Below are 12,913 nucleotides of genomic sequence, written 5' to 3' on the forward strand. Positions count from 1 at the left end.
GCTTTTCTTTCAAAATGGCCGCCAACAATACATCAGAGCCCATTGGCAATTACCACACCCCCTATATTTGCTACTGTTATAGCTATAATTACAAATTTGGTGTCAAACTGTACATTTGTGGGGTCAGGGAATCCAATTAAATAGGTTTCAAGGATGAAAACCCAATCCTTTTCTTCTTAGCATGACAATCTGGGATAAAATATGCACATTCCATTAAAAATTAAGTGTCATCAAGGTGATTTTCCAAATATTTTATTTTAAATTGTTTTAAGAGGTCCAGTTACTTGCATAATGTTACATGTGTCCTTTAGTAGCATTATTTTTAGACCAATCAGGTGCAACCTAAGCAAGTCTATAGCCCCTTTTCCATTACAGGGTCGACCCGGGCTGGCCTGCTTCTTTGGCGCTTTTCCATTTGCCGGCCCGGGTCGGCTCGGTTCGGCCCGGGTCGGCTCGGTTCGGGCCGCTTCTTTAGCTACCCTTCTTAACCAGGAACCAAATTTAGACCCGGAACCTTTTTGCCAGGCTTCGTGTGACGTGTGACGCTGCACACCGTTGATTGGTCAATGGAAATCGTCATCCCATGTTCATAGATTTTTTTCGCTAACCGCCATCTTTAAATACCACATTCGCTCTTGGAAAATGTCACTACAGTTTCTGTAATAGCTTATTAATAAAGATTTGAAAAATTATGCTGACCATCGTATTACCTTAGTTTAATGTCATTTCAATGCATCATAGAACTTTTATTTACAACAAGCATAACACAAAAATCGCTATTATGCACCGTCTTTGCCCGTGAATAACATCGGCTATGGAGGTGGTACAAACACAATACTCCTTTGCTAACTTCACCATCGGTATACGGTCATTTTGAGCCCTTAACCACCGCGCTGACACCCCGAGAACTTATGCTTTTAACCGTAAACTCAATGAACCGGGAGTTCACTCGCTGCTGCTCGCAGCACCGCGCCTGCTGGTTCAAACTCCCTTTGACAGCGGGGGGAGAGAAACGTTTTACCAGGGAATTCGCTCCGCGCTGTGTCGACGGTGATAGGAGTGTAGGATCGACACCATTCAAATGGTTTTGGATTCCCTGTCCTCTCCCCTATCCGGACACGTTTGAATTGTTATCCTAACCCACGGTAAACCGAAGTTATTAACCCGCAAAGGGTGCCTCCGTTTACCGGGAGTTCACCGCTGCTCTAAGCAGCAGCACGTCATGGAGGATATCAGCGGGGGGACAGACAATTTCTACCAGGGAATTCGCTCTGCGCTGTGTCATAGACCGTGATAACAGTGTCGTATCGACACCATTCAAATGGTTTCAGATTCCCTGTCCTCTCCCCTATCCGGACACGTTGGAATTGTTATCCTAACCCACGGTAAACCGAAGTTATTAACCTGCAACGGGTGCCTCCGGGCACCGTGTTTGTCCGTGAATAACACGGCACACAATGATACTACAGTTCAAAAAGCAGACAAGTGAAGGCAGTGGTTTTAAGGGTTCAAAAAACATGACTTTATTATGTGTACATAGCTTCCTCTCTCTCTTTCTCTTTCTCTCCAAAAAAACACGGTTAATAATATACCACATGCCGAGGAAAAGGCATACGATAGCTTCAAGTTCCTCCATGTCGCTGTTGTTGTGGCTGTGTTGTGTCTTGTGAAAATATACGTCACCACCATGGCGCGCTTTTATGACGCGTAACTCCGCCTACTATCGCCTACTCCTCCTACTCGTTCCTGGTCTGTTGTGTATAGTGGAAAACCAGAACTGTTCAAAAGCGGGCCGAAGCGACCCGACCCGAACCGAGCCGAAGCGACCCGGGCCGCTGATGGAAAAGCGCCAAATGTGTACCAGTGGCTGTGACAAATGTTCCAGATGTGACAAAAATGTTGAGATGACAGAAATTTTAGATGAACACATGAGGTTGGTATAACTTTGTTATTGATTACAGACCTTTCTAATGTTATCTCCCCATGAAGCAGGCTTTTACAGGTTTCTTCTCAAACTTCTGTGAAGCAGATCCGATCCCTCCCATGCTAAGGTCATTCCTACACATGCTTCTTGATGGATCAGGTATTGATCAGCCACCTCCTGGACCTGAGAAGTCCCAGGAGGCAACATCCATTGGGCAGCAAATCATTTTCAACTCCGTAAGACACAGATCCAAGAAGCCTGACAGTGTTTCTCAGCATAAAAAAGAGAAGGAAACGCCAGCATGGCTATATCTGGCAATGAAACTACACCTTCAAACTGGCAGCAGACATTTGGTGGAGGCCATGCATAATCGAGGACTATGTGTGTCATGTCACCGCTTGGAAATATACAGCACATACATCGCCAATTCAGTGATCAATCACTGGGAACAGATTGGTGTGGTACAACAGCAGCATCAGCCCTCCATGGAACATGCATCAGCATTCAGCAGCACTTCTCTTCAGAGAGCCACTTCTCACTGACATCCTAGATCCAGCTATGATGGGGAAGAAGGGTGTGAAAACCTTGACAGCTTGCTACACAACCATGGATCTAGATGTTTCACTGCCAACTGATGAGGTATTGTATGTACCTGCCCTAAATACCAACAGCCATCCTCATCCAGCCTCCCGTCCTCTCATCAACATCCTTGAAGGTTACCAGTGGCTGGAGAGAGTCAGAAACCTTCTAGGGAAAGAGAACCTTGAATTATCTAAATCCAGATCAGACACCAGTCATGGTAGCTGATCAACCACTGTGCACCCTGGCCAATAAACTTCAGTGGAAGTTCCCCCAGACAGAGCTTGGTGAGGATTCTTTCCTGGTAACATTGGGGCCAATGCAAACAGAGAAGATGCTGTGGAGTGTGTCTGGAGACTGGCTGGAAGGCAGTGGATGGACCAGTGCTTACCAACAGTGGTATCTCAACTAGTGGCAAAGCTCAGTCCTTCATTGGTGCTCACCACATCTGCAGAGCCCGGTACATGCATCAGGTGTCTGTAGCTGCTCTCTATGTGTTCATGAAGCAGGCATATGATCAATACGTGGAGAGGCAACAAATGACAATGAATAGCTAAGGGGCCTCATCCCTCTGCCCTTTGATGAATGGCTCAAGATGCAGTGTGCCTCACAGCCCCAAGCAGATTACTGGTTCATGTCCATGGAGCTGGATCTTCTCATTCTTCAGGTAAGACATGTTCAAGTCACATTCACTCCTTTAACCAATTATTATATTCTTTAGTCAAGAGTACAGCTCTTCCACATTTTCCTAGTGTTTCATATACAGTACTTTTTAAAGTAAGTTTGTGTCAGTTTGTCACGTCCTGTCACTCAGCAAACTTCTCCCTCTACATGGAGACACTTGATTCGCTGATGCCATGGGTATTTGCACTGGATCCTACCCACTATGCCCGGAACCTGCCCATCCATCTCCACGATATGGCAACACTAGAAGAGCGACATCCTGCTCTGTTTGTGGAGTTCCAAAGTGGTCACTTCATAGGGCAGAAGTCAAGGTGAGCATTATCCATGATCCCTCATGACCAGATGCATGAGCAACTCATTGATTGGCTCAAGAGTCATGGTGGCGTCATAGAGAACCTGGATGACCGAGACACAGTTCACGGAGAGCAGATTGTTCGCCTTGAGCTGGCACGCCTAGTCCAGGAATTTGAGGGTACAAAGAAGTCAGAAGAACAGAGGCACCATGAACAGTATCCAACATTTCAAGCTGTCTACACAACGTAATTTTCTGATTTATTTCAAATTGGCAGGTAGTCTTGATTTGCAGTACTAGGTACTATTCGACTATGTGATCGACAATGTAAGGGAGGTGAAGGACATCGGAATGAAACGATACAGTGTTTGTGGATAAGCAGGTCAGGTCCCAAGAAGAGGCATTCACTGCTCCCATACCACACCAAGCTGAAGTTGTTCATGGCTCCACTTTCCCAACCACACAACAAATCAGAAGTGGCTATTGTGAAGGACCAACAAGCAAAAGTGACCCAACTTTTGTTGGCTGTTCATTCTGTTCACAAAACCAATGAGGCAGTATTCTCACATGAAAGTTCTCCCCATCCACCTTCACTCAATCATCCACCTTCACTCACTCATCCACCTTTACTCACTCTGACAGGAAAAATGCATCATGGAGCCTAGAGATTCTAGATTGCATTGTTCCCAGAGAACTCCAAAACCACAGACCAGTGACAACTGCAGCTGTGCTGGATGGTGCTGTGCTTGTCCAAATGCTTCGTCCTGGAAGTGCCGTGACCATTGGACACTACTTTACAGATGTGTTTGCACCGTACATCCTTCCATGGTTTGCTTAGGTTGCACCTGATTGGTCTAAATATAATGCTACTAAAAGACACATGTAATATTATGCAAGTAACTGGACCTCTTAAAACAATTTAAAATAAAATATTTGGAAAATCACCTTGATGACACTTAATTTTTTATGGAATTTGCATATTTTACCCCAGATTGTCATGCTAAGAAGAAAACTATTGGGTTTTCATCCTTAAAACCTATTTAATTGGATTCCCTGGCCCCACAAATGTACAGTTTGACACCAAATTTGTAATTATAGCTATAACAGTAGCAAATATGGGGTGTGGTAATTGCCAATGGGCTCTGATGTATTGTTGGCGGCCATTTTGAAAAAAAAGCAGATCTCACTTGTGTCTTTGGATAAAAGTTTTTCTATCACCCTAAGGTACTTGCATGCCAAAGGGGACATTTGTTGCATGAACTGAAGTCAAAAGTTGTTAACAGCCTCTACTATTAGGGAACATCATTGACAAAGAGGTGGGTTTTTAGCTTGGCTCTGAAGGTGTCCAGAGTGGGGGCAAACTTGATGTCAGAAGGGAGCGTGTTCCACAGGGTCGGTGCCATCACCGCAAAGGCACGGTCACCCTTCCTCTTGAGGTTGGTGCGTGGGACCCTCAGGCTGAGTTGGTCGTCGGACCTGAGCCTGGGTCTGGGCCTTGAGGTGGAAGACTGGTCCAGGAGGTCCTTGATGTAGGGTGGGGCGAGACTGTTGAATGAATGAATGGTCTTTATTAATTAATTAATTCATATTCATTCATTCATTCATTCATTCGTTCATTGCCAGTGAAGGGAGATGAGGACAGGGGAGACGTGGTCCCTCATTTTGGTGCCTGACACCAGCCTGGCAGCGGCATTTTGGACTAGCTGCAGGCGGTAGATGGTCTTATCAGGAAGTCCAGCATAGAGTGAGTTGCAGTAGTCGAGCTTTGATGAGATTAGCATGAGGACAACCCTCCTCAGGTCACTGGGGGTGAGGAAGGACTTGATCGTGGCTATGATGCGTAGTTGGTAGAAACATGACTTCACCACGGAGCTCACTTGTCGGTCAAGGTTGAGCTCGGAGTCAAAGATGACACCGAGGTTCTTGACATGTGGTCTGACAAGGGTGGATAGGCTTCCCATGTTGGTACTGAGCTGAGTGATGGCGGTGGATTTGCCGATGAGGGGGATTTCCCCCTTGCTCTCATTCAGCTGTAGGAAGTGTATTAAACCCATTACTAGTGTATTAAACGCACATTAAACCCATTATTAGTGCATTAAACCCACATTAAACCCATTACTAGTGTATTAAACTCACATTACTAGTGCATTAAACGCACATTACTAGTGCATTAAACCCATTACTAGTGTATTACACCCATTACTAGTGCATTAAACTCACATTAAACCCATTACTAGTGTATTAAAATCACTTTAAACCCATTACTAGTGCATTAAACTCACATTAAACCCATTACTAGTGCATTAAACTCACATTAAACCCATTACTAGTGCATTAAACTCACATTAAACCCATTACTAGTGTATTAAAATCACTTTAAACCCATTACTAGTGCATTAAACTCACATTAAACCCATTACTAGTGCATTAAACTCACATTAAACCCATTACTCGTGCATTAAACTCACATTAAACCCATTACTAGTGTATTAAAATCACTTTAAACCCATTACTAGTGCATTCAACCTATTAAGAGCTTTTATTTCCAACAGGTTTCTTTCAGAAAGCTGTATCTCTTTCCAAACTGATTGACAAAAAACACTGATGAACTTTTCAGTGAACTGTTTAGCTCAGTGAATTCTTATGTGACTTCTAAAAGACTGTCAACAGTTTTAATGCAGCACAATATGGATGTATTTCAATATTTTGGATGCATTTAAAGAGGAAAAAGCATGGAAAGCATGGTTCGACATTCTTTATATGATAAATGTAATGTATTAAACATACTTATTGTTTTACAGCAGTGGTCTCCTTATCAATTATTGGAGGGCCGGTGTGTACAGTATGTCTATGTTCCAGTTATGTACAGCACAATCTCCTAGTTGAGAACCATGATTATTTGATTAGTTTGTTTCGGTGTGTTAGTACTCGGTTAGAATAAAAACATACAAACTACCTAGCCCTTCAGTAATTGACTTCGAGACCACTGGTTTACAGCGTATGCAATCATTGAGTCAATAGTAATAGATGTACAATACTGTTTGATGAATAATAGCTTCACAGAGGTGGTTACATGCAGCAGATGTCCACTAGGGGGAGGCAGAGCCATGGCGCTGTGTAGACACGGTAGAGGCGGTGTGTAACAAACAGGCAACGTGTTGAGAATCATTGGTTTGAAGGTCAGTGACACACTGGCATCACCACACTAGGTCCTCATATCTATCGAGAGTAACACAGGAAAATCACTGACTCATGTGAGTGTGTTGATTAAACCTATACACTGTATGGTAGGCAACTGTAACCATGCAAGTAGCACACAAGTATATTGCAGTTCAAGATATTGTGTAAATATAATACCACACCCATGGCAATGAGTCAAATCATAGGCACATTACACAAGTAATTACTGATTCTTATCACCAAATGCTTCTAACAGATATCCGATATAATCTTATCCTAGTGAGGGGAGATATAACAATCTTACTGCACTTTGTCACCCTGGGTCACCCACCTCCCATAGTTGGGTTGTGGGATGCTCTCCGTGCTCTCCTTCATCAGCAGATCTGAGAACACAGTATCAGGGCTGGATCTTTTCCCATACCTGTGAGATGCAGGAAAATACTATATATCCATACTGCAATGGCAACCATTTGTTAGTCCAGTTCTGCAAGCATTTGCTTCACTCAAACATACTTACAGTACACGTCACGTGAAAGTCCAGAATATCTACATCTCATCAACGGTGCCCTACTTTTTCTGTAACAATTAGGAGTGGTCTACCACTTTACTTTCTTATTCAAACACATTATGTGTGCCATAAATGCATTTTTCAATACAAAATGTATCGATTAAAATAGTAGTCACAGAGACAACAACAACAACAAAGATAATATCTTTATCTGAAGAATGCTCTCTTATCTCCAGATCAAACTCACCGCTGTCGTGTGATGAGGTTGATGTAGTGTCGCAGCGCGGAGTAGTACTGGGCCATGTCCTCCTCCGGGGCGCCGTCTCTGGGGCTGGCAGGCTGGGACGGGTACCCGGCCACCAGAGAGACGCAGGCCAGCGAGCAGAGGGCCAGCATGCCCAGAGACATCGCTGCGTTAGGATAGCGCATCTGACGCCCGGAACGTGTAGAAAGAGAGACATCAAATAAGAAAAACGAAATGTCTCATCATCGTGCGCTCATTCATGGTGTTGTCCACAATACAACACCTCCATAATCCATGTACAGTACCAAACACTGCTCTTTATGAACAATAATACCCATAGCATAGACCATACTGAATGATATACCTTGGACCAAAGAGTTGGAAGTGACCCCTAATTCCTTGCATAGACTAACTAAATCAGAGTTTTATCTAGACACACTGTTGAACAAATAATAATATTTCCTTTATTAATTCTTGAGTAAATGCATCATGGCCATGTGAAAGTAGGAGAGAAAAGTAAATATTACTCACATTCTGTTGAAAAATCTGGAGACAGTTGCGAGAATAACTGCTCTGACTGTTCTAGTAACCGGTAACATGTCCCGAGTTTTATACGGCGCACGGGGAGCGTCTGCGGAGGGAGGGTGCCACAAAAGGAGACGTAATTTTCCTGTCTGCGAGGAAAAGCGTTAGAGATGACCATTTTAGAAACTTTTAGAAACAATATAAATAGCAGAAAATAATATCACAAAAGACACAACCCGTATTACAGTTAATTTGATAAACGTGATACATGTGAAGACTATACCTACTCAAAAATGTATGCAATAAGATAATAGAGATCAGTCAATTTGAATGAATGCTGATACGATACGATTTAATAATTCATTTTAAGGATGCATGTAGCACTGACGCCTATTTAATCTGGTTTTTCTTTAGATGTACAGTTGTCGTAAAGGTTATGGTCTTGTGATGACCCATCATGGGTGAGCAGTATATTTTTCATCGTCAGGCACTGAAGTAATCATGTCTTAACGGTTACACTGAGAGCATAATCCCCATCATTGAAGAGAAGGCACATCTGTTAATTAAGAGGATTAAACAAAATAGGAAATAAAATATGAACCGTGAGTCACTACAAACTCACACAAAGCACATTAGGCCTACATGCAGTATATTCCATGGGTTACTGAGCCTCAAAGGTGCAAATTGTTAATTCAGATCAACTAAACTACATGTTCTTAAATCTGTATTTGTCATAATAATTTATTCACACTGTCTTTCTCATTGTCACAAGTGTCTGTTTTTGGAATGGGCTTACGGTACATGGCTGTCGCATGTTCAGAGACTGAATCCAACCAGAGTAGCCTACTCCCATTGAGCCCTATCTGGTGAACAGCAATATGCTGCAGAAAGAGAGACCAGCACATCTCCTGAACTTTAACCTCAAAGTAATCAGTCTTTCCACTCAGTATGGACTTCCTCCACGGTAAGCCTCTAATGAGGGGTGTTTGGCCGCTTAGACCTTCAGGTCCTCAGTAATTAAAATCGACAGATAAAATGATGTCTGAAGATAACCTCCAAGGAGCTTAGACTTGATCTGGAGAAAAGAGCAGAACATGTTCAGTATTCAGTGTGACCTGTGTCGTCGAGTGAACCTAATATTCATACATGTTTATCTCTGAACATCCTCTGTCACACACATTTGCTTGATGACGCCAGTCTGTCAGTTTAGATTTCTAAAATATTTTGTTCCATATTTACAATTGGTAAACGGCTCACTGTCACATTTTATGGATTCATCATAGTTGCCCCTTGACATTTTTATCTCGGGAACAATCATCAACGATCATCTTTTGTCTCAATGTGTGAGGGCACAGACTAGGCAACACTAAAAGTGAGCAATGATCACAGCATGTTCTGCTTTCAGCCTCTTGGTCACCAAAATTGAGTGAGATTGCTGAACAATTGTCCGAGTGGCAAAATGTCTTGAGTGGATTAATAGTTTTAAAAGCTTAATTGTAAAGGAGCCCACTCCGAGTTAACTGCCTGTCTGACAAAGCCCTTCATTATTTTCTTCAATTAAATCCCAGTGCTTCTCTAAATGTGCTTATATAAATATATCCTGATGCCTCTGGTGTAAGGGGAATTTACAATAATGAAGAAAGGAAGCTGAGTAGATGTTAAAATGGACACAGCAGTAAAAAGTGTTGTTTACATAAGCAATTAACTTAAGACATTAAAATGTTGATTTGGAAAACAATTTCACCAGAATTCCCTCTATACCAATTTCAGCTGACCCTTCAGCAACAACAACAAAAATCACGATTACCAAGTCATTTTTCTACAAATGACCCATATCAGTTCCAGTGAATGTCTACTACTCTGACTACCCTAGAGTTAAAGGATTGCACTGTTTCCTCAAAGCAGCTCATTCTCAGACTCATCAGTGATGTCACCCGTCAAATCCGTAGCTCTCTGAGCCTCATACACACAGGAGGTTGGTCTGCTCTAATTTAGAAAACACCATTTTATAAATGTTCAGTTGAATGAGTAATCATTGTGGTTTGACACTTAATTAAGACTGGACCCATCTGAAACATGTTGACCACATCTCCAATTAAATTAAGCGTGGTCCGAACGTCTCCATGTTAGACAGGGAGGGTGTGTTGAGTACCAAATCATCAACTCGCAATTCCTGAAAATAGAGGGTACAAAAAGCAACCATGGCCCTCAGCCAGTTAATGGAGAGAAAACGTGTAATGACAGCCATTTTCTTTAAGGAGCATTGTCCTGGGGAAGGTTCAGAGAGTTGACAGGAGATTGGTGCTGACAACCTCCCCGTCAGGCAGCCAGGGAGTTCAGAACTGTGTTACACAGTACATCATATCAAACACTAGCCAACTAGAAGCTGTATGCTGGTGATTAATGTCTTGTTTTTCCAGAACAAAATAATCTTTCAAAATATCTGTATTTTAGCAGCCAAAAGACCTGGAGCTTTTTCATTCCTGCTCCTCCTGACCTGCAAATCCCTTTAATTACAGAGCATATCACTCTTCATTAGAAACATTACCACATCCCTTTAATTACAGAGCATATCGCTCTCTTCATTAGAAATATTACCACATCCCTTTAATTACAGAGCATATCACTCTCTTCATTAGAAACATTACCACATCCCTTTAATTACAGAGCATATCGCTCTCTTCATTAGAAATATTACCACATCCCTTTAATTACAGAGCATATCGCTCTCTTCATTAGAAACATTACCACATCCCTTTAATTACAGAGCATATCGCTCTCTTCATTAGAAATATTACCACATCCCTTTAATTACAGAGCATATCACTCTCTTCTTCATTAGAAATATTACCACATCCTGAACATCCCTTTAACTACAGAGCATATCACTCTTCATTAGAAACATTACCACATCCCTTTAATTACAGAGCATATCACTCTTCATTAGAAACATTACCACATCCATTTAATTACAGAGCATATCGCTCTCTCCATTAGAAACATTACCACATCCCTTTAATTACAGAGCATATCACTCTCTCCATTAGAAACATCTTCTGAACATTGTTTTTTATTATGTTTTGCAATGACAAATCAAATCAAATCAAATCAAATCAAATCAAATGTCAAACAAATATTTGTAATTTGCCTCTACTAGTCTTCATGCTTGGCCACTCAGGAAGTAGTCATCTGCCAGGACTTGAGCAGCAGTCAGTCTTCCTTGGCGTGCCAACAGCTTAGGGAGCAGGGCTTGGAGTTTGGCCTCCTGGAAAACAGGAAACACATCCACCTTATAGGCTTAGAAACAACATCTAAACTCTTGATGAATGGAGAGGCTCTCTCTGTGTTCCTCACCACATCCAGGGTCAGGTTGGCAGGGTCATCCAGAGCACCGCTGAACGTTGGGACGTGCAACTGAGAGCAGAGAATTGTCATTGCCATGAAAACCATCACATACATTTACTGAACATTCAGTAAAAACACTTCCAGGGCTTGTACCAACCCGACCCCCTTTTTAAAAATCTATCAGCTATCTCCTCTAGCCTGCCTGGAACCCCATCAGATTCCTGCTCTATTCCATCCAGACTGTTCCGTAGTGAATCCCTGTGGACTCCTGGATAGAGCGGATAGGAAGGAGGCGTCCTACCCAGAGCAGCAGGCACCCGAAGGAGTACAGGTCGCAGGCTGGAGACGGAGCGGAGCCGTCACGGAGCTCTGGGGCCACCAGGCTGATGGAGCCTGCCACCATCCCCCTGCCCACCGCCCGCTGCCCCTGGAGCAACACACACAGCTAATACTTCAGATAGACACAACACACACAGCTACCACTTCGGATGGACAACACACCCAGCTACCACTTCAGATGGACACAACACAAACCAATCAGAACCACATTCACAGCAGCCTAAAAAAGTTACATCAGATTATTTATTTTTTTAATAACATCCACTTTCCACACAATGTGGAATTTCCATAACAGTCTCATGACTGGTGACCTGTTTACCACTTACAGTGGCCTTGGTGAAATCAAAGTCTCCCAGCATGCCTCGCTCTCGCTTGAGGACGAACACGTTGTTGGGGTTCAGAGAGGCGTGGGTGACGCCCACAGCCTGCAGGGCCTGTAGTCCCTGGGCCACACCCCTCATCACCATGGTAACCTCCTAGAGTGTGAGAAACAACCGTCGGTTGGTTTACTGGACGCCAATAGAGGACAAGAGGATGTTGATGTAGCTGGAACTTATGGAAGAGGACTCACTGTGGCAGTGAGCGGCTGGACTGCTTGTACCGCCTTCAGACTCCCGTGGGGGAAGTACGGCACCATCACATAGGCAAGAGGGTCAGACTGCAGAGAGAACATTGTTCATCCAGCATCAATGGCAGGAGAAATGCAAGAACTCAGGTATGTTACAGATGATGTGAAACATAAAAACAGGGGTCCTGTTTAGAGACATGAGGGTGTACTGGGCAGTACCTTGCCAAAGAACAGAGCCAGAAGAGGGAGGACAACTCCACCGTCAGTCCCATTCTCAGTCCTGGCCCGGTGGAAGAGTGTGGTTCGCTCCAGCACCCCAGCCTCCTCATCTACACTGTAACCCTGAGGAACCCAAAGACAGAACCCAGCCTCATCTACACTGCACACACTAAGGGCCAAGGTCTCTCTTAGTTGGTGCTTAGTTGGTCAATTTCAGTATTCTTAAGCACGTCAAATAACACAAGATCACTGATTTACTTGTTTTCCCCATTTGAAAAGTCGATGCTCATGTCTGGGCATCGTGAACAACATGGTTTCATATACCTGGTTTCCACTTGGACGAGGGTTTGAGGGGGTGTGGTTACCTTGAGGACGAGGGTTTGAGGGGGTGTGGTTACCTTGAGGACGACCCTCTGGCCCTGGTACTCGGTGCACACCAGGGGCCGGCGGCCGCTCAGCTCCCTCATGGGCTCGGCATCAAACATGTCCCTGTCCAGACTCTTCAC

At 43.5% G+C, this 12,913-nt stretch overlaps 1 protein-coding gene across 1 annotated transcript; it reads right to left on the minus strand.

Moving 5' to 3' along the window:
- Nucleotides 1–6,959: 6,959 nt before the first annotated feature.
- LOC308166898 (peptide YY-like) lies at nt 6,960–7,575 on the minus strand (the record flags this gene model as incomplete). The annotated part of the gene is made up of 2 exons (XM_080541223.1): nt 6,960–7,080; nt 7,415–7,575. 2 exons carry the CDS (start codon nt 7,573–7,575, stop codon nt 6,960–6,962), a joined length of 282 nt encoding a protein of 93 aa, XP_080397349.1.
- Between the last annotated feature and the right edge of the window lie 5,338 nt (nt 7,576–12,913).

The sequence above is a fragment of the Nansenia antarctica genome, assembly GCF_963989245.1.
Source record: "Nansenia antarctica genome assembly, chromosome: 10".
NCBI classification, from domain to species: domain Eukaryota; kingdom Metazoa; phylum Chordata; class Actinopteri; order Argentiniformes; family Microstomatidae; genus Nansenia; species Nansenia antarctica.